The sequence below is a fragment of the Micropterus salmoides genome, unplaced genomic scaffold (genome assembly GCF_014851395.1).
Source record: "Micropterus salmoides isolate LMB-PRFRI ecotype aquatic unplaced genomic scaffold, ASM1485139v1 Ms_hic_scaffold_11, whole genome shotgun sequence".
NCBI classification, from domain to species: Eukaryota; Metazoa; Chordata; class Actinopteri; order Centrarchiformes; family Centrarchidae; genus Micropterus; species Micropterus salmoides.
The window spans coordinates 26342857-26365931 of record NW_024040152.1 but is presented as its reverse complement, the minus strand read 5'-3'; the positions used below and the strand labels follow the sequence as shown (position 1 = coordinate 26365931).

At 42.7% G+C, this 23075-nt stretch overlaps 1 protein-coding gene across 2 annotated transcripts in view; it reads left to right on the top strand.

The window, feature by feature from the left end:
• The first annotated feature begins 245 nt into the window (after positions 1-245).
• The window catches only part of zhx2a (zinc fingers and homeoboxes 2a), a 29521-nt gene continuing 6691 nt past the window's right edge, over positions 246-23075 (top strand). The window contains exons 1-9 of one of the 2 annotated variants that reach the window (XM_038712039.1): positions 246-426; positions 14560-15099; positions 15564-16283; positions 17251-17463; positions 17931-18194; positions 18541-18756; positions 18961-19045; positions 19288-19455; positions 21595-22007. In XM_038712039.1, the coding sequence (XP_038567967.1) occupies positions 15001-15099; positions 15564-16283; positions 17251-17463; positions 17931-18194; positions 18541-18756; positions 18961-19045; positions 19288-19455; positions 21595-22007 (2178 nt within the window). In that variant the 5' untranslated portion in view covers positions 246-426; positions 14560-15000. The other variant, XM_038712038.1, reaches the window with a different exon arrangement.

The window sequence follows — 23075 nt, the reverse complement described above, 5'->3', positions numbered from 1 at the left end:
TGTTTTGTGTGTGTGATGAAAGGCCGGGGGTGTGCAGTTTCCCGCAGCTGCCAGTTGAGAAAGCACTGCAGCAACTGCACACCTCACCTCAAATGCACATGCATACAGGGGGATGGAGGAGAGAGAAAGAGGGGTGGGCGGGGTGACAAGCGAGTGGGTGGGACTTTTGGGGCAACAAACGCCCCCACTGCTACTTTAATATTCAATTAGCTCCAAGCCAAGAGGCAGGCAGGCATCAGCACAGGGACAAGTTGACGGAAACAAGACGCAGTTCATTCATTTTTACATCAGCAGACACGCTTCGTGGGGCCACCAGAACTCCTCCTGACCCCTGGACAGAGAGTTGTTTCACTTTCCTCAGCCTGTTTCTGAACTTTTCACGGCCATAACACTATGGACCCGCTATGGACGGACACCGGCGCTCCGGTACGGCATGCAAATACGTACTCTGACGTCGGCGATCATGTGGCTTTTGGCGTAGATCCTCCTTGTGATCGTCAATTTTTTCTTTCCTGTCGCCTGTTGTCTGCTCGGTTATTGGACCGCCGCGAGTCGGTTTAAAAAGCATTTGGGGTTATTTATTCGTCTAGCAGTCGCTTTGGGATTGTACCGCACTACCTGAGCATCGCGCCAAAACGGTGGGCAGGTAAGAAATGGCTCAACTCTTGCTCTGCTTTTCAAACGGCTCGCCCCTCAAAAAGTGCCCCCAAGTTAAAACTGCATGTAGTTGTTATTTTGTGCGTCTCCCGTGGCTTGACCTGCCTTCGCGTGGTTCCCTATAACACACACGCCTGTGTATAAATATTTTAACTTGTCTAGCCGCATGAACTTTGTCTGCCCCTGCCATTTACACCTGCGTGCTGAGCCTATGTGTCCGCCAAGTTGTTAATTGGACGTTTTCCCCCCCACTGTTTAAGTTTCACTTTGATACGTCGTGGCCGTGGTGGGTGAAGGCAGAGAGGAGAAACATCGTGTCTACTTTTCCTCCTCCCCGTGTCGACATAACCAGCAAAACATGGCCGTCCTTTGCCGACATGTTGTTACGTCGATGGCGAGAGGGGGAACATTTTGGGGCTGAGTGTTTCTCCGCGCCCCCCCTGTCACATCTCGGGTTGGCCGGTGGAAACGGCTGTTAAACTCCGCACCGCCGCCGGTGTACCCGCTCACGTTCAGCGGTGCGTAGGTTTGAGTGCAACTTTTGGAGTCCGACGTTGTTTATAGACTTTGATTGTGCGACGCCGTGATGTAGGCGTAACGTTACCCCTGGTGATGACTCCTCCTCCCCCCGAGACCAGCAGACCACGGCTCTGCGTGCAGGGGAGACGCGCATATACAGCGCTGTAGCATAGGACCTGACCTGTATCCTGTCGCTGCAGCAGGCCTGTAACTGCTGTAAAAAGTCAGGCGTGGTTCTTTTTATTCAGGATGTCAACTTGAGCCCCGGACTGTAAACAGCCACGCTCCTCAGGAGTCAACACATTGTGCTTTAATTGGGGGGTGGATCCTTGATCTTGTCCTGCCCTGCATTAGGTACCTTTTAGTGAAGTCAGAAGATATATCTAAACAGGAAGAGGATCATACATGGCACATACAGTGACATACTCCAGTGACATAGTTCAAACAGGGGAATGCTCTTTAAAATGTAGGGCAATGTAGATCATCTCCTTAGTTTTATAGTTTCTTCTGTTATTGTGTCAAATAACAGAACGTCTCATATACAGTAATATGTCTTATAGGCCTAGGTTTAATATTGGGAGACCATGCTGTGAATTTTCTTCAAAGTCACTGCAAAGTCACTAACTTTCCTATAAGCTGATCAGACCTGAATGCAAACCCTTCATAATTTCTGTCATGTTGCTTTTTGCAGATTTGGGCAGCACATATCCACAGTAGTACACAGTAGACACAGTAGACAACTGTGTTCATGCTGACCTTATTAAGCATCTTTGGGATTGGCCATGACTTGACCAATCAGCATTACATTACAGATCTACAGAATCCACATCACAGTTTATTTGCCAATGTTGTTTATACGATACAATATTTCTACTATTAGTTACATTCAGATAAACAGTCCCTGACGCAGATTTGCCAAGCTGTAATTCAATGCACCTGTTCACCAGTGTACAGTCTCAGTCCTCTGACAGGTCTACACACTCACTCCCCACAGGTGGGCCCATTAATTGAAAAGCTTAGTGTTAGGTTTACTGCTTTACTAAGTAAAGCTGTCACCCAGTCTTACTGTGTGTGTGTGTGCGCGCTGAAATATCTTGTTCATTAGACGACATTTCCTTCCCTTCATACTGGGATGACCTATTATGTCTAAATGTTCCTTGATCAACCGTGGAGCCCCCAATCCGTAAAAGATGTAAGAGATTTTGATCAGAGTGCAGTTAACCCCCCCCCCCCCCCCCCCCGTCATACCCGTTACAGCTATTCCTCTGGGTATAAACTTGGCTTCGCTCGCAAAGCCACGCACTCTTGCTCTTTCCATGTGAATAAAAATGAGGCTCATGTTTGTTCTTCACATGGTTTCCACTTGTGATCTGCCAAATCACAGATAATGTTATATAATTTGGAATGACAACCGGCTCATATTTTATTGGTGGCTGAACCATCAAAGTGTTGTGTGATAAAAGTAAACTGTCACATTTCAAATCACACACACAGACGGTTGGGTAGTGTATTGTGCGTGGGGAATACAGCCAAAAATAGGTGTTATTAATGTATAAGAAATTAATATATGCAATTAACCCACCTACATAAAATGAAACAGTTTAACGTGGATTAGATACATTTCTTTGCTTGCTCAAACAAATAGACTGTTACCGTCAGTGCAACAAAAGGAAGTAGTGAATATAAAGGATGCCTATTTAAAATCCCTGAGATATACCAAATGCCTACAGAGAGTAAGGCAGGTCCTGAAAAGTCAGCTAAGAAGAACAAGATCCAAGCCATCGACACACATGCGCTGCCAGTCATCAGATACCCTGCTGGTATAATAAACTGGCCAAAGGACATTAAGACAAGAAAGCTCCTCACAATGCATGGAGGGTTTCACCCCAAATCCAGCACGCTGAGACTGTACACAAAGCGTAGCAAGGGAGGCCGAGGGCTAGTGAGTGTCAAGACTACTGTCCAGGATGAAACAACAAAGATCCAAGAGTACATCAGGAAGATGGCCCCCAAAGATGAACTGCTTAGTGAATACCTCAGCCAGCAGAAACCCGAGGGTGAGGACAAGGAAGAACCTTCATGGAGAGACAAGCCGTTGCACGGCATGTACAACAGACAAAAAGAAGAAGTGGCTAATATCAAGAAATCCTACCAATGGCTGGGAAAAGGCTGGACTAAAGAACAGCACAGAAGCACTAATCATGGCGGCACAAGAACAGGCACTCAGTACAAGATCAATAGAGGCTGAGGTCTATCACACCAGGCAGGACCCCGGGTGCAGACTGTGCAAGGATGCCCCTGAGACAGTGCAGCACATAACAGCAGGGTGTAAGATGCAGGCAGGAAGTGTGTAAGTGTGTAACCAGGTAGCTGGCGTAGTGTAGTGTAAAACATCAGAGGTCTCTGTGCAGTCCTAGGAACAGCTAAGATACTGTGCAGAACCCTCAAACTCCCAGGGTGATTTTTTATTTATTTATATATATATATATATATATATATATATATATATATATCAACATTACTGAATTGTTTTTACAGTTTGACAGTTGGAAGATTAAACCTGTGTTTAAATATTTTTGGGGAAATTGTTATTCTCAGTATTGCACAAGGGATTACAGAAATGCACAGATGTCACCATAACTTCAGTGATTGTTCAGTCATCACTACACTGTGACGGCAGTAGGGAGAGAGAGCATTTTAGTAAAGAGAGCTTTTATGAGAGAGAGATTTAATTTGGGTTGTTTACAGTGAGGAGTTTGGCAGCTATTATTTTTTGACGAAGTGGCATAAAAAATAAATCTACCCTCATTGAATCACCTATTTTTCCAGTCTTGCCCAACCATGCTGTGTTTTTCAATGTACTGTGAACTCTTTGAATGTCGCAGCCGAAACATCCAGCTGTGAGGTGATTTGCTCTGTTTGTTCCTAGAGACGTCTATTCATTTACTTTAGTCAAATGGAAGCGAACAAGACTCAGTCTGTCAAATTCATTTAAAAAGAAACCATTTGGTAAGGTCTTACAGCGAAAACAGAACAATACATTTAAATATCATTTGGATAAATGACAGGTGAGAAGTGATTGTTGACAGTCATCATGCCGCCAGATGTTGCATGTGTCAATCACGCTAGCAATGGAAGCTAATGGAATTGTCTGACACAGTTTCTGACTGCTTGCTGGAATTAACCTGGAGCAGAAGATTGACAGCAAAACACTGAGAAATGATGTTTGTTTCAATAAATTAAAGTGGGCAGTGGCAGGTAGTCCTGTTGTTATGCAGTGGGAGAAAATATTTGTGGTGTGTAAGTGTGTGTGGCTAACGATAAAGGTGTCCAGCATTTGAGCCAGGATTGCCTGAGGGGGCGTCAAACAGCCCAATGAGTCCTTTTGTTACAATAAACAATACTGTGGAAGCTATACACCTAGTTAGTATTACAAATAGAAAAATAATAGATATTATAACGATATTAGACCTATAATAATGTATAACTAATCAAGTTTTTAATTAGGCTACATGTGGATGAAAAATTGGTTATCCTCCTTTCATCTGTGCTTGACCGCCACTGACAGATCCCGATCAGTATTTTACTTAATTGTTTATGACCCAACAGACTTGTCATTCTGTTGTTTGTGAACAGCAGAAACGAGTACAGGGTTGCGATGCGGGTTTAAATACCATTACCAGCCACCTGTTCATTTTGTTGTTTGGGTAACTCACAAAATAATTGTTCACACTGCCTATGAAATCTAAAAGATCTTAAGCATGCTAACCTAGATTATTTTGTTAGGGTTTTTTTTTTTTTTTAATAGACACAGTTGGGCACACAGAGGTCGTCACAATGGCACACATTAGCGCAATCTCTAGCTGTTCATAATAATAATAATGGGGTTGTGGTTGATTTTATAGGAGTATATCACAGTGAACCACAAGCCCATGTTCCTTCTTTACTTTGACTACTTGTTTAGTATCAGTTTATTGGCCCTATATTTTTGTGCGTTTGTCTTGTGCTCACATCTATTTATTCCATGAGAGAGATATATAATGTGGCTGTTCTTTCTAGAGTCGTGCCACCTGACCTTTTGGAAGTTTTTGTTTTTCAGTAACATGTTATTCATATAGTACAAATCATAACAGAAGCTATCTCAGGGCACGGTCTAGGCTGTACTCTTTATAATATTCTTTACAGAGACGCAACAATTTCAATCATCAGGAACGTCCAGCCTATCCTGACTGCACATAACACCTCCACATCCAACCCCGAGCTATATAATGACTGTCCATTCTCTCGGGTGAAACACTGGAATGAGTCATCGTGGGTTGGAGGATGAAGGTTGTTGTCATCACGGCCTGTCGTGCACAGCCCGGCTCTGCGATGACATCACCAACATCTACGCGGTGCTTTGTTCCAGTGTTTTGTTGTTGTTGTGGTGTTTTTTTATTCCGGTCCACTCTCAGACGTGGTGTTGAGTGACTAAGGCAACCACAGAGATGAGCTCATCACCTGTAGGCGGGGCTGAGAGGGAGATCGTGATGGAGGGAAGGAGGCAATTAGAGAACTGAAGAGTTACATAGGGACAGATGCCGAGGGAGCATGAAATCAACACTGTATGAGAGAGGATGTGTGATGTCTGAGAGAGACGAGTGATAAAGAGGAAGAGACAATTGAATGACGCTGCATGAGCGAGAGGAAGACAGAAGTGAGATGCCGATCAGACTTAAGCCCCACGTGCACCCTAACACGATTTGATAGCTCAGAACTTGTGGTTGGTTCGACCACAGCCCTAGCGGAAACCACAAGCAGCAACATTTCCAGGTAAAGCGCACAAAAGGTCACGACGCTCTTGCATATGATGGTTCTGTGTGTCCACAAAGGCAAGCCGCCCCCCTTTGCTGATCCATTGGAGACGGTGTCACAAGTTTGTGCCCTTGAAATTCTGAACAGAAAATTGCAGTAGAATATCAAGAATTATAAGGTACTTAAACCTATCTGAAATCCAACCAATCTGGAGGCGTCGCAAAGAAAAGCAAAGATGCTAAAAGAGAGCCAGAGCGTGACAAAAGGAAAGAAAGGAGACACAAGTGACTGAATGTCTCAGCATTGTGAATGAGATACAAGAGACGGCCTAGGATCGACAGACTGCGAGATAACTGTGTGTGGGAGAAAGAGCGGGTGCAACGTTCATAAGCTGTGTATTTTATTAAAGACTTGACTGTTTCATTGCTGCATTGATTATTATTTAAGTCCATGGGTGCACAGCAGTTTGTACAGCGGTGTGCTTCTGCATGTGTAAGCATGTATTAAACTACCCCGTGTGCTTCCTCCACCAGTCGGAGGACTCATTTCTCGTTGCCACTGCAGTCTTTCAGAACTTCTGCGGCTGACAAATTAAATGCTCTGTTGAAACTCTGAGCAGCCACGACACGCAACTGTCAAAAAAGTTAGTTTGATACCCTTGCACGCAATCTGTGTCTGTGTAGGTCATTCGTGTGTGTGTGTGTGTGTGTGTGTGTGTGTATGGAGAGTACCTCCCCTTTTCCCATCCCACTGTGTTCTCCCCAAATTTCAAGTTTGGGAAAAAAACTAAAAGGGGGGGGGAGCTTACTAAAAAGTATGCACTGCACCACGTCAGCCGCTGGCAGAGCACAGACACGCCCCTCCTGCCAGCGAGACACCAATGAGGAGAGGCTGAAGACTATTCACAAGCCACACCCACTGCAGGGAAGCCAGAGATTGACAGGTTGGAAATCTGGCCACGCTGGAGCACTAAATGCTCACTGAGACGCTAACAAACACAAAGTCTCCAGGCTTTCTCATTTGCACAAAGACTGTAACATACATACTGTAGTACACAACAATATAAATATTTACCCTAAACATTACATCACATTGTGTTATAATGCAGCATCGTTTGCAGTGTTTACAATGTAGTAACCATTGGACTGAAGTTTAGCAGAACCCCTCCTCTGACCCTTGTCATTGTTGACCTAATTTACAGGCTGCTGGCTGGGTGCAAGATGACACTTGCCCTACTCCACTTGTGTTCCACAGTGCATTTACTGTAACTAAAAACTCAGTTTCCCTGCCCAAACAAAAACCGAGCGTTTTTAGCTGTGGTACAGGGTGTTTCTGTGGGACAGTAAAGCTCTGTTATCAGTGTGGATGTGCACAAGGCCGTTAGGAAGAGCGAAAGAGAGGAGCAGTTTATTGCTGAACTATAGCAGTGATTTGGAAATGCATTCAGAAGAGGAGGTAGTCCCTAGGCTCTCTGGCTTACACAAGTCACTTTGAGTATTTATACTAACACGCTAATGATGTAAAAGATTTGTTAACGTGCGCAGGGCTAATTGTATGGAGAAAAATTCTCATCATGCTGAAAGGGCTGGATTTTAAAACATCTCTGCTGTCGTGACACTGATTGACCTCTGGTGGGTTTCTGCTCCTGGATCTAAGCACACACTCACACACGCTGTCTGTTGGTTACAATGTTACCATAGTAACACAGCCATCAGCCGCAGAGTGGGTGACACTTGGATATTTTTATAGCTTGCCCTTTGTGTGTGTGTGTGTGTGTGTGTGTGTGTGTGTGTGTGTGTGTGTGTGTGTGTTTTCAATGTTACATGGACCAGAATAAACAGAAGACTGGATTCTTGATCGGATGCAGTTAAGCCTGCTTAACAGTATTTCCATCATACTGTATATAGGCCACTGTGTCTGTTATAATGTTCGTAGATCAAATAAGGTCATAGCAGTGATGACCGATCTGTAACTTCTGTGTGAAAGTTTGGCAGCTCGTCACAAAAGCTGATGGGTGTGTGATATTGCAAAACCAGTTCCTGCAACTTTAGTAGACTGAATACTGTAGAGCAGTGGTTCTTAACCTGGGGGGTCGCGAGAATGTCACTATAGACACCAAAATAGAAAAAAATTATTTAAAAATAACTAGGCGGACAATAGTTGTGAATGGAATCACTTTGGATGGACACGATATATATTTTGCTCTGTTTAATCCAGTAGGTGGCGGTAATGCCAACTGCTATAAGACGTCAAAGAACAATAACAATTTAAAAAAGGCAACGTGAAGATAACTAGCTAACATTGATCCCATTAAGTGAGTAGAATGGAGAGGGGGGCGTATGGGGGGCTCGCCAAGTATTTTCAACCTCCAAAAGGGGTCGGACTGCCAGACTGGCTAAGAACCCCTGCTGCAGATAAGTGAAAATGTGCTGATGTGACCAAATCTTGTTAAAATTGAGAGCATGTAGAGAGATCTGCTTTGTCACTGTAAGACATAGATATATCAGCAAGTAAGTGCAGAACAAATGCAGAAGTTAGCCGCCAGAAAGACCTGATAAGATTATTTCTGAACCGTAAGAAAGTCCAGCTCGTTATATATCTTGGTCACAATTCTTCAATAACTCAGATTTTTAAAGGAGTCTTTGACATTTGGGAAATTTGTGTATTTGCCTCAGCAGAGAGTTTGAAGAGAAGATTGATACCTCTCACTGTTCCCACCATCTTAATGCTAAGCTAAGCTAACCAGCTGCTGGCTACAGCTGTGTAATTACCATACAGGCATGAGAGCGGTATAAACCTATCCAACTCTCAACAAGAGAGCGAATAAGTTTATTCCCCAAAAGTTCTAACAGTTCCAGGAATTCTTTTTTTCTGCAAGTGAATCTCATTTTTGGCGGCCTAAACATGCTCAAAAACTTACGAAACTTTGCACACACGTCAGGTGGGGCGGAAAAAATTACATATTTTTCTCTCGCACATGGGCATGGCAAAATGCCTTACTAGCGCCCACCTACAGAGAAGCCCCCGCAACAAGTTTCATTTTAAATGTTTTGTTTATGTGAAAAAAAAGGAAATAAAACAGTCCAATATATTGTTGCCATTTTTTGTACTCCATGTCATTCAGTGATGACTTCAGTAGTCCAGTATAGGATGGGCTCTATTGACCTAGTAAAAAACATTTTCATCCTTTTCCCAGCCCAGCAAAAGTAGCGCTGCTCTGTTGCTATGCAGAACATACCAAGCTCTCAAACAGTGCAGCACTGCTATGCTCTAGAGGAGCGGCATGATGAGATTTAAATCAATTCTGCGACGGTCCGAAATTCTGCATCTCCCACCCCTGCCGGGACACGTTTTAATGGTGGCAGAGCTTCTCCTCACCCACACAGTTGAGAGAGAGGCACACACATTGTCCTCCCCTCTGCAGCAGCTGACTTGTGGAACAAGCAGTCAGGAGGGAAACCCACTCACAGACAGAGAGAGAGAAACACACCCCACACAGCAATGCCAATGAAGCAGTGTGTGTGCACTGAAATATGTTTTTGTCAGTCATGATATAAAGTGTGCGACGGCGCTTCAAAGTTTTAATGTTAGTGTAAAGTCATGTCACTGTTAGTGTTTCTGCAGCTTGTAGCTTCAGTGCTGCTTTCTTGTCCTGTGCTAGCTATTTCAGAGCTCTACTGGAACTAGCTGGTTTGTACTTCACGCATGGCTTCCAAGTGCAGGAGCCGCAGAGGTTGCCATTCATATGCCTTTTGTGTTTAGTGACGAAGGCACGCCTGGAAAAACTCTGGCACTCGGTTGGCTGTGTCTCCACATTCATTTCTCTTCATTATAAAGCAACAACAGTGAACCCCACCAGAATCTGCCAGTTGTTCGGCTGGATCTTTGATCAGGCTGCAGGAGGAGGCAGGAGAGAGCTGTGCCACAAGACACATTGTTTCACATTACAGGCAGTGCATGGCCTTGCAAGATACTCGAGTGCACCTCAGTCTGGCTGCGTTAAGTCATTTTATAGATACTGTATATGATATCAGCATTGTGTGCGCTTGTTGCCTTGCATGAAGCACGGGCAAGCCTTTAACCTCACATGCTTTTGTATGCCTATTGTCTCAGTGAAAACAGCACTGCAACCTCTTACCTTAACATCTGAGCCGCACGTACTGCAGGTTACCATGGTGATCCATATGAACATTTTGGATGAGTGATTTGGTTCAGATCGATGGTTTTTAACAGAGGATATCAGCACAAGTCCATAATGCTTTTCTGAAACTCCAGGTTGTGAGAGCAGTCTGAGTCACATTTTCCCCCCTGCTACACTTTGAGATTACATTAGTGGTACACAGAAATGGGAGCTGAGTGGAGCACACTGCTGTGACTCATCTGTTCAGTCTCATTTTGTTCTCGCTGCTGCTTGGATAGATGTCGTTCCTATAGCGCTACTATATTTCTGCTGTTTTAGATCATCTCTCTGTCTTCATACGTTAGACAGACTCTGTGGTACGGAGTATTTGTATTGATTTTCAGTGTTCTCTCTAGTATGTATGCCAGTGCGTAGCCTAAACTGATTACTGCCCGGGCTGATAAATGTATTTGCTGCCTGGCAGCATTAAAGGTAACTGCTGCAGAAAGATTGCTCCACTAATATAATGCACCAATCAGACAGACAGCCAGACAACAGGCGCGCAGACAGACGGGCAGGCAAGGGGCTGCCAGGCTGAGCATTCATACAAGTTTAATGAGCATCCAGACAGTAGGGAGTTTGTGGCTCCGGCACAGAGCTCACTCTGCACACAGAAGCTAACTGGCTGGCTAGGTTAGACACTAACGAAAAGGTGAGAGACTGTTTGCCGAAAGCAGCCAAGCTAGAGAGCAAAGCGCACAATTAGTTGATTTAGTTTTTGTACTGGAAAGAAAGTGAAAATAATTATGTGAAAAGGCTCAGATGGCTGACTAACAATGTGAAACAATAGTTTCTTTCAGCTCCACAGCTGAGATGTTTACAGCCCAACAGCTCCATAATAAAATTCTTCTCTCAAGGACACCAAATGATTATTTTCTATCTGAGTCCGGATCCTATTAGAATTGTGATTATAAACTTATTATACAAGTTATTTTGATAAAGGCTACCCCAGCGACCCTTTAAATGGAGTTCTACATTGCCATTGTTGTTAATGTACCAATTATCTTTTCCATGATGGCATTCAGTGCTCCCAAGCAGCCAGTCAAGGCAGCGGGAGAGAGCGGCCCCTCCCTCCTCCACTGGAAATGATGGGAATAGAGTGAGCATGAGGATTTTGGTGCCAGTGTGTCCTCAGTGCTCAGAACTCTTTGCACAGGCTTTTCTCTTTGTTTGAGATAGTCAGCGCACACAAGTTTAACTCAAATGCGACATCTCTGACGGTAGAGCTGTTTGTGTTTTTATATTGTGTAAGATGATGTTGTTTTTTCTGAGTCAGCTTCTGCTCAAAAAACCTGTCATGTTGTGAACACTTTCTCTATAAATGACTCAACAGACACTCATTCAACATACAGACCAGCGTCTGATGTCATCCAGTGACTTGTAGAAAATGTAGCACTTTCAGCTTTTATGAGCAACGAGTTGACAACACTGACATTGGTGAGCCATATCAGTTGTGTTTACAGCTTACTAATATAGATGCTGCATAAATGGAACTGCTCATCCTCTCCCCCTCTGCTTGTGTGGGTTCAACACACCAGTAGGAGGTAACACAGTCCAGCTACAGCTCGTTGCTTTCTCTCCGTTTTGGTTCACAGACAGATCCTCCTCCAGCCACTGTCGCCCATCGGCACATCCAGAAAGTGTTCAGGCCGTGTCAGCAGTCGTGCTGCAGGGGTTCGGCAGGTCGTGTATAGTGGCACTTCAGGCGCAGCTGACAGATGCTTCTTCAGCTCCTTCTTACCAGATGTCGGCTATGTTGTTGGTTTTGAGGCAGCCTTGTGTGATAGTGAGTGCATAGTGAGTTTGTACACTGCACTGCAGTTCACACCACGTCTGCTCTCAGAAGGTCTTAAAACCTAAAATATCTTCTATGTGCAGTTCATGACTAGCTATAGTCTTCTCCTTCCCCATCGGCACTGATGAAACCACACAAATGCACCACACACCACTCTGCATCCTGCATGAATCGGATTCTCCAGGCTTTCCAGGCACGTGGCCTGTCAGTTATTTCTGCAAGACCTTTGGTTTTCCAGAGCTTTTCTATTTTTTTCCCCCCTCTCTAAAAACCCCAAACACAGTCCCACATGCAGCCGGGTCGTCCCTGTGTATATACAGCCACTGTCTCGGATGTAGCAGCTACTTGGCTACAGCTCTATGGTCCATGGTTTCCATAGCGACACCATGGTAATGAGTCTGCATCCTAATGACGCCTCAGTGGGTTGTTCGAGGAGTTGAGATGTGTCGGGACAATGCGTCGACTAGCGAATGACAGCCTTCGAGCCTGGGAGGGTGGAGTGCCATTTGATTAATGCGTAGCTGTTGGAGAGGCCCACATTAAGTATGTGACACTTTGGTGTGAATAGAAAGTACAGTCCTAATCTGCTGTGCTGACAGAAGAGACTTACTTCTCACATATTTACTGCTGCCCTACCCCTTTTCCCCCTTTGTTTCTCTTCTGTCAATATTTACTCATAAGCATCACACATTCGAGGAGTGTTGTGTACAGGAGATTTTAATTTGGAAGAAGCTTTTGGTTTAGACTTTCCCCTCGTCCTCTGTGCTACTTCATTATATCCTGATAGAAGTGCACCGCTGCTGCATCGACTCATTGGATTTTTACTCATGTGAATATCAGTATGAAGCTTCAGCGTGAGGCCTCCAGAATATCAATAGACTTTTTTCAGGCAGATAAGCGTCTCTCTCCTGTCTCATTAGAGTATCACCCTATGAAAGTTTCTTCTGCTCGCTGTCCCTCAGCTTTTCATTGCTGCTTTTTCTTGATGGAGGTGTCACTTCACAGAACCCAAATAAAGCTGCTCTTGGCTTTTTAAGATATGTATCTGAAGCTGCTTTGTCTGTTTGTTTTTTTCCTGCTGTATTCACACCCCGGCAGCACGATCTGATTTATGATTAGTCAATATTTCTCAGGACAACTTGTCGTACTGACAGCCGCAGACCTGTCAGCTGCATATATTTGCATAGCATCTATGTTATCACTGTCACCAAACTATGATGGCGAAAGTTTTCACTGCATAAATAGACACTAGAAAAGTCCTTCTGTAAAACTTGACTAACAGAAAATACTGGTCCATGAAGCTAAGTTGTTTTTATTACCGGTGAAGGTGCAGCTGCAACATATATCAACAATGAAAGTAATCGTTAGTCGCAGCCCTAATCAGGTGGAAGTGGGCAAAATTCATATGGCTAAAGATTGTTGCTCATGTTTCCCTGATCATGCAACTGCTTGGGGTTGCAGCTAATGATTGATCTGATTATTTTGACCATAAATGTTTAGTCTGCAAAATGTCAGAAAGTAGTGAGAGCCCAAATTATTATATTCATATTGCTTGTTTTCTCTGACCAACAGTCCAAAACCCAAAGATCCTCATTTTACTTTCGTAAAACACTAAAGCATGCATATTCACAATCAGCCTTTTTGTGCAACTTATACAGTAGCTCGTCTATTGTCTCTTCTTCATCACATCTGCCTCCTCCATTGAGATTTTTTTCATTCATTTGAAGTTGTATTCCTGTACACTGAGATAAACAACACTAAGAATCATTGATAATATTGCCGTATATCCTTTTTTGCTTCAAGATTTGTGTACGGTTTTAGAAACATTCTACAGGTTTGCTGGTCCAGTCAAGGGGTGCATGAACTCTGGTTGTCTCTACACACTGTTTCTCGCCTCCATCAGCATGGGACATTAAATACTGATGAATGCCTTTTCAGACCTCCAGTGTAAAGTGATTTAGCTTCTTATACTTCCTAGCTCTTCTTAGGGGTGTTGGATAGGAAATATTTTCTTTCCAGCAGCAGCACTGTTTGTTTGTCAGCTTCCTTTTGATAATTTTTCATTTTTTTGCTCTCCCCGGCTGACTGTTTGACTCTGCTTCTTTTGGGTGACGAGTCTGCAGATCCACTCAGGACACTGCTGAGCTTAGATAACCTAGCATGTTGCGTTACTTGACGCCCTCAAACCAGCCTGTTTGGTACCCTTGAAATGGTTATCTATGGTTTTTCCTTGCCCATGTTTGTTCGTTCTCCTTTGCGTATCTCTTGTCTCAAACATTTAAATTTCTATACATTTTCTTAACCATTTTTTCCCAAATAAATATTAAGGATCAAAGCTTTAAATTGATTTTTGTACAGTCATTGCATACATCATACAAACTTTTTGCTCCATCTTCATTTCCGTCACTTGTGTTACTAACCATATCAATCCAGATGAGATCTGTGACCCTTCACTGGTTTTACTTAAATGCACTTATGTCATAAATAGCAGAAGAGGAATTTAAGGACAAGGTTAAAATAAAGGGGTCTGAAGATAAGTAGACCAAATAAATGTTTACAATAATCATTTTTTTTCTAATCTTTGTCTAATTCTTGTCGTCTTTTTACCATCCAGGTTGCATCCTGTCATGCAGTTCCAGGAGGTCGGCCAGCGTTGGAGCTGACACTGTCAGCAAGCCCAGCCTGCACTGCACCAAAACAGTCCCATCCCTACCAGACCTTCACCTTCCACCGCCCTCTTCTCTCCAGGCACTAACCTTACCCCAGGGGAAGACCGTTCTTCAGACGCCTTGGCTGCTCACTCCCGTCCCAGAAACTGTCCTGTGCTGGCTGCCTCTTTTAACATAAAAGCGATCCCGGGCCTGCATCTGGCTCCTACTACAAGCCAGTCCTCCTGGCTGTTCTTCAGTACCTTATACTGTCTGTCCATCCGCCACTCTGTGACAGTAGTCTTACACCCTGGGCACCTCAGCCTCCTTTATATCATCACTGGCCAAGCACAGGCACCAAGTGAGGACAGCAGTCCACCCAGACAAACCCAGCATCTTCCGTCATCATGTCCAGTCGACGGAAGGCCTCCACCCCCTGTATGATCCGACCGGAGCAGACCATGGTGGAGCTGGATGACGAGGCAGAGGAATCAAACGACATGGAGGTACTTTCAGTATGTCTAGCAAGAGCACTCGGTTGAACAAAATAAATACATAATTCATACTTTCGAATTTGAAGGATTTGAACTACTCTATATTTTTATATTTTGTAAAATAAATAAAAAATTATAGTTACAAATATACTCACACGTTATGTCTATGACTGAACTAAAACCCTTTAATATCAAATTATAATTTAATGTTTGAACAATTTCTTGTTCTTTGTAACTTTAAAATGGGTTTGTGTATTATACTGCATTTTAATTTGTCATTTTAATTGATCCAAATTCGTCTTGGATACATTACTTGTTTCTGTATATTTCAGTGAATGACTGATTTCAGAAGGATTAATTTCATGAATATGATGCAAACGCAATTAATATATTTGTGTGTTTGGTGTGTACAGGGTTAAAAATACCATTTATAGTTGTGTCCTTTTCATCTGAAAACTGACTTTCTTCTCTATCAGACAACAACGGAGAACCAGACGGAGGAGGGGCTTATGGAAACAGATCTCTCAACGGAGGCAGAGCCTTCTGTGGAATTAGACCTGATGGGCAAGGCCTCGGACCCTCCGTCAGCTCCAGACAAACCAGCAGCCGAGCCCCCAGACCTTTCCAAGCCACAGCGGAGGCAGCAGGGGGGCTACGAGTGTAAATACTGCCCCTTCTCCACACAGAACCTCAACACTTTCAAAGAACATGTCGACGCCAACCACCCTAACGTCATCCTCAACCCCCTGTACCTGTGTGCTGTCTGTAACTTCAACACAAAGAAGTTCGACACCCTGACGGAACACAACGAACGGTGTCACCCAGGGGAGAGCAACTTTAAATTCAAACGCATCAAAATGAACAATCAGACAATCTTGGAACAGACAATAGAGGGCTGCAGTAACAATGCAGTCATTTACAACACTTCCAGTGCCATTTCTGGCAAAGGGGATGAGCTAGGCACTATGCCACTCAGCAAACCCGCCACAGTCAAGATCGGTAAACCAAAAATAATGTCATCGGATAATAAACGGACAGAGTCCCAGATGTGTAAACTGACATCCGATCTGGCCAAGAAACCAATCACAGCGGTCAACGTGAACGGGACGGTCATCATCCCCGAGGCGACTCTACTCAAAGCAGACGGCCTTTCTCACATCATGCCTTCCCTACAGCGGCCTCTAAACTATACCCAGGTAGGACACAGCGGAGGGAGGATATGATTATCTTTTATGAAATATGCCTGTATGCTTTTTTTCAGTGTGTAATATTTAGGAGGATCTATTGACAGAAATGCAATATAATATCCAAAACTATGTTTTCAGTGGTGTATAAAGACCTTATGTAAACAACCATTTTGTTTTTATTACCTTAGAATGTGCCATTTGTATTTCTACATTTCTCACATGGACATCTGCATGTTACGCCGTCATGTAGCTAAAAACGGTCAAACTGTTCGACAGAGCGTGTTTCATCACTACGTTGAATACCTACGAAAAACAAGCAGAAGTAGTAGTCGTAGTAGTCCTCTGGTTTATTAGAAGTAAGAAGAGAAGTGTGCGCTTACATGGGGAGGGGTGAGCGGTGACTGATGGTGACTTCTTGTGGTATTGGAATAATCAGATCCCAATTGCAAAAACAGGAATAAAGTGTACCTGGGATATAAAGAAGTATACTGAACAGTGTACAAATATACAAGAAGACACAAATAATAAAACTTTCCCAGGGGTAGTCTATAAAAGATAGACAGATGGAGAGAGATGGAGATAAAGAGAGAGAGAGAGAGAGAGAGAGAGAGAGAGAGAGAGAGAGAGAGAGATATGAGAGAGAGATATTAAAAGAGAACCATATGTTGACAGTTAGTTTTGCTTGTCAGCTAAACATGCAAAAATAAGAAATTTGTCTCCAAGGCAAGCATACAATAATACATGAATCATTCATTCATATTTACTTGGGTTCAAATTTAGCTTCTTTTTATTTTTTTCCTTAAATGTTACCTAATTTCATAGTTCTGTTCAGGATCTTCCTAGGACATTATAAGGAAATTACAGACTCATAAATGTTACCATTTCTGTTTATTAATATCCACCATGCTAAATTTGATGCTTTTGTTATTTTTGGGAACAGAATAGTCATTCAGTCACCATGGCTGTATCATTTCAGGTGCCGAAGATCGCAGTGCCCCTCAACACAACCAAATACAATCCTTCGCTGGACGACAATCTGACACTCATCTCCTCCTTCAACAAATTCCCATACCCAACGCAGGCTGAGCTCTCCTGGCTCACCGCAGCCTCAAAACATCCAGAGGAGCAAATCAAAGTCTGGTTCACCACACAGAGGCTCAAACAGGGCATTAGCTGGTCTCCTGAGGAGGTAGGAATTATAGTAATAATAACATTTCAGGCACTCTTTCAATTCTCTTACCTCAAGTGTGGTTTACTGCATTTTCAGGTCTTTTTTTCAAAATCCATAAGCTCAAATAATGCATTGGCTGCTTTCCCAGGCACTAAAATAAATAATAATAGTGATAGAAACTGCATTTTATTTGTTTGAAATGTCTTAATTAACCTGCATTAATATTCAAAATACTGAGATATTAAACTGCATATTAAGTTGGCTATGCATTGTCTCATGTTATATCACTCAAAAGCAATATTAAATTATGGTGAAATTAGTTGTCAGTAGTTGTTGTATTTGTAAATAAACAATTACTGCAGATAATAACTCTAATTGTTAAATAGTTATAATTTTTGTTATAATTGTATCCAAAACTGCAGCTTGGCAGTCATACCTACAGATACGAGACATAAAGGTGATGTCGTATTTTCTTTCTACGACAGGTGGAAGAAGCGAGGAAGAAAATGTTCAACGGCACAATCTCCTCCGTGCCTCAGACCTTCACCGTGGTAGCACCTCAGCTCAACTCCCAGTCGTCCACCCACCCGTCTACCCCCAATACAGCCTCCAAACACATGCAGACGGCAGCCTCTGTCCTGCAGTCCCTCCCCTGTCAGCTCCTGGGACAGACCAGCCTGGTGCTCACTCCTGTAGCTAACGGCTCCACTGTCACGTGCGCACCGCTGGCACTCACCGTGGCTAACCAGGTACAAAACATGGGGCAGAAATGTAAACAAGTTAAAGAAGTATTTATCCAACTGTGGGTCACAGCATTGGCAAGGGCAGAGAGTTGGCAAGAAGGTGGCTAGTTTGAATCTCAGTCCCATCTAGTGTAATCTTAACAGGTAGAGTCTGAACAAATCTCACCTCTCCTGATGTGAATTTTGATGTAGAACGGTGAACAGTTTGCTAGTGAAGTATGGCAGACGAATTACACAAATTCAATAAATTGTGAGAAAACATCAATTCATGAAAAAATGTTCATGCGACATGCTTGATTCCTCTTGATTATCTGATGTAAGGTAGTCAAACTTTCCACCATGTTCATCACAGGTGGCACAGTCGCTCAAACGACCCCTGGCCTCTCCTGTGGTCGCTGCGGAGAGTAAGCGACCCTCCATCATTCAAACCATCTCCGCGCCCATGGTCACATCCAAACTGGTTTCACCCAAGATGCTGAGTTTCACCGTTGACCCCAATAAAACAGCTGAGCAGCTATCAGTACTGAGGTCCAGCTACACACAGTGTCCTTTTCCTGAGGAAGATGAGGTAAGAATAAGTGAGTGAAATGACATTTTTTTTGTGCCATGCCTTATTAGGTCAAAATTAATTTTAGGGATTTTTGGCATTGACATTTTTGTAGCAGCTTTTACTATCTAATTTAGTCATTTTCTATTTAATCATATTAAATTTTTTATCTTAAACACACTACTGTCACAGATAAAAATAAATTTTTTCATTTCATGTTGATAGATCTACAGACTGATAGAGACCACTGGGCTCTCCAGAGGAGAGATAAAGAAGTGGTTCAGTGAACAGAGGCTCCTTAATCTCAAAGGTATGTGGTGTGATCAGTGCCACACATCTAAAATGATAAAACACCCCGACTGTGATTAATCATAAGTCTCTCTGTAGGGTTTAAACAAGCTTATTTTGGTTCTCAGAGGTGGGTTTTAATTGCTAAAAACATAGCATAGTGAGAAAGCAAGTTGCTTCATCATAGTCGGTAATCAATAATGATTTGTAAGCACTGTTTGTGCTGTGTAAAGTCTCTTCTCTCTGTGTATGTCTCTCTTGAAGGCGTGCCTCCACCTCCAGTGCTGGTGAAAGCAGAGGTGCCACCTGTAAAGAAAGCAGTCCCCAGCCAGTTTCCCCTGCTGGAGAGGGTGAAGGGGAAATCATCAGAGCAGCTGAAGGCGCTGGAGGAGAGCTTCCAGAGAAGCAGCTCTCCAACAGAAGCAGATCTAGGTACAGCCTTCTCACAAGCAGATCTACTTTTTCGCAAAACTCTGGTCACAGTTTGGTGTTTGCCTCCTTCGTATTTTGGTTCGTAGGATATAACACGTAAGAGAGGTGGAAGAAGGGGGCAAGCATTAAAGTCTCCATTGATTCTGGGTTTTCCAATGAGGTAGAAGGAGTAGATGTAATTTTAGAAATCTTTGAAGAGTAATTTGTGTCTGATATGGTTTTTCCACATTACTTTAACGTATTTATCTTTGAAGAAAAAGCGATATCAAGGGCTGTGGCAATTTTGAAGTAATCAGCTAAAAGACAACATCATATAATTTGTAAAATACAGATTAGCAATAAAATATATCTCTGTTCACTTTCTGTGGTTTTAATTTGTACCAGCGGGAAGTAATAGAACATTAGACATACGTTATACATAATGCCCGAATGTCATTTTCTGAGCTTTGCTCAACATTAGTGTTATGCCGATTGTTTAAACGTCTGTTGAAGTCATTTCATGAGCTACAGCTATATATATCATAGATGGAAGCAAAACAGCAAAAAAGGAAATACCCAATAAGTCCCGGCAATGACATCAGTGAGTGAGAATCAGATGGGGCAGAGGTGTGAGCGTGAGGTCCTTTATTCTCATAGCATAGGCTAACTGAAACAGAAAGTTATTATTACCAAAACTAGTAGACCCAAGCACGTGACTAAGAGACGGAGGACTTAGGTAAAAGAGGGATATTATGTTTAGTGCTGTTTATCGAAGGGATCGGATATTGAGCCAGGGAGGAGCAAGTTAGATTGGAAGATTAGGTGTGTACCAAACTGGGATGGTGGCTGCTGTGCAGAGCAGGGGGAAAGCTGTAGCTGAGAGTCCAGAGTGTGGGAAACTAAGCAGGTCCGGAGTAGAATAAGGGAATAGTTCAGCCTGGTGGGGATCCTGGGAGAGCAGACTGGGTTAACGCTATTTCCAGTAGCAGGACTAAAACAACACGTTATTATGAAAAATTCACTTTAAACTTTTATTATAGTCGACTACTCTTCTATAATAGGCCTAATATAATTATTTAAATGTGTTGTTGTAGCCTACAGTTTACTGATTAACTTTAAAATGTAGGCTATTTCAATGTTTTGATCTGTGGGCTAATGAAATTAAGCAATTATTATAAAATTATTAAACACCATAACTGCCACACTGGCGTTGTTATCGCTCAGTTTAAAGTGCTCCCACACAGGTGAGGGATTTGCTTTGTTTTCCCTTTGATGTGAACTGGAGCGTTACGTTCACTGCTGTGAGCGGAGGTCAGGCGTGGGGGGGGGCCTCAATATTCAAATCTCAGAATTAGAAATCGAATGTGTAGCCAACGATCGAATATTCGGGTCGAGCCCTACATAATATTTATTCATTTTCAAGTTCAATTTGTCTTGAACACTATGTGCTACATATATGGTTTTATATGTACCATGTGAACAACGTCAAAGATCAAAATGACTTAAAACATTAACCGCTTCAGTTAAGAATTACTAAATGTGTTGAAAACCACTGCCATGTACTGGATGCTTATCTGTACATTCAAACAAGTGTTACGTTACTTTACTTTACTTACTTACTTCCTGGTGGTCTCCGCTCTAGTCCTAAATGCCTATGTTTGATGGGGGCACATTATATTTGGCTACAGAAACACAAGACAGCCCTCCTGCAGGCTCGTAGCTAATGAAGCACAAAATTGGTTTGTCAGCCATATCTATTTTTAGGCTCAGTTCACATTCTGAATTCCAGAGTAGAAATATATTGCAGAGTTTTTAAACTATGTAGTAAAAACTTTGTGACTGCAGTAGGATACACTGGGTGAGGGTCAGCTGGTCTAATTAGCAACGGGTTGTCAATTTCAATATTCTCACTCTGTAACTTGGACGTTAAAATTACTTAAAGAAGTCTAGTAGTGTTTTCATCTATTTATACTAGTTCACAGCATGTGACTGAATTTTCGTTCACCCCAAAGGAGCAGCAGGCCCGTCTCTGGTGGGTGCCTGCGTGACAGGAATAGCAGAAATGTTTTTAATGAGTCCATTTTTAAGTCCCCTGGAGAGGCTGAATTCCCAGGTTTACAAAAAAAATGATCTGATCCACTGAACTCTGTTCTGCTGCAGACCAGCTAGCCCAGGAGACCAGGCTGTCCAAGACGGAGGTGGACTGTTGGTTTTTAGAGCGCAGGGGGCTGAGGGACAACATGGAGAAGGCTTTACTCACCATGGCTTCAAAGAACACAGAGGACAGAGTAGACCGGCCGGGAGCGCTGCTGAACGGGGCTTCTCATCGGGAGCAGGACGGGAAACCTCTACGCTCCTCTCCTCGTCCGCCTGTCCTCTCCTCTTCCTCCTCTTCCTCCTCCTCCTCCCCTCCTGTGCTCGCAGCCTCCTCCCCTCATCCACCAAACCTCTCCTGCTCGGCATCACCTCCCATCCTCACTTCGTCTTCTTCCTCTTCTCCCTACCCTCCCATCCTGTCGGCCTCCACGAGCCCGGCTCCCATCACCAGCCGCTCCCTCACCCTCCTCAGAGAGGTAAAAAAACCTAAAATAAAAAAGCAAAAACATGTCAACATAACGGCTGACTAGATGACAGTGTATTAAAATATGACACAAGTTAGAACTTGAATGAACTGAAGACGGGCTACTTAATCATGACATTAATTAGTTGTGACTGTAAAGAGATTAGTTGATGAGATGGCACCTTTTTTAATACAATCTGAAGTGAGATGTTTTTTAAAATGGATTAATCTTGAGAAGGTACTGTCCTGGTACTTAAGGAAAAGCTGTGCGACTGACACGTGATGATGAGATTTGTTGATAGTTGAATATTAGAAGGTGGAATAGACAGCAGGTGACTACAAGGTCAGATCTGACAAACTAAAGAGAAGGCACTGGAGTAGTGTTGTGTCTAGACAACAGCACTATCCCATAGGATTACAGGGCCTATAAATGGAACATATATCCATGAGATATCTCTTGAACAGCAACAGTACTTTTTTTTGTTATGAACACATTAAACAAACACCGGCTGTCAGTTAATGATGACCCACATATTTCAACTGCATTTAAATATTTTTGGCAGATTAAAAAAGAAAGTCCATCAGCCAGAGATATATATAGATATATATATATATATATATATATATATATATATATATATATATATATATATATATATTTATAAAAATATAATCTATCGTATCACCTAAACCCACATAGTACATTATGTTAAATCTGTAGGATTTTAAACAAAATTCTCAAACAACTTGCTAAATATGACTATGACTAAAGGGCTATGTCAACTGGGTGAGGATAGGTAGGAATAAATTACATAAAGCATTTTTAAACATGACAAAGACAGGGTTCCCGCGGCTCCTTTAAAAAGTTGTAAAAGGTCTTAAAATAAAATCAGGGAAATTAAGGTTTTAAATTTACCCTAAATTTTCTGTAGGTATTAAATTTGCCGATAGTGCGTTTAAGGCTGGTCACCTAAAACACCTAATTAGCGTGTATTTGTATGATTTAAAAAAAAAAAAAAATTATTTGACATTGCATTGTACTTGACAATGTGAGACCCTGCCATTAATATAACTTTTATGT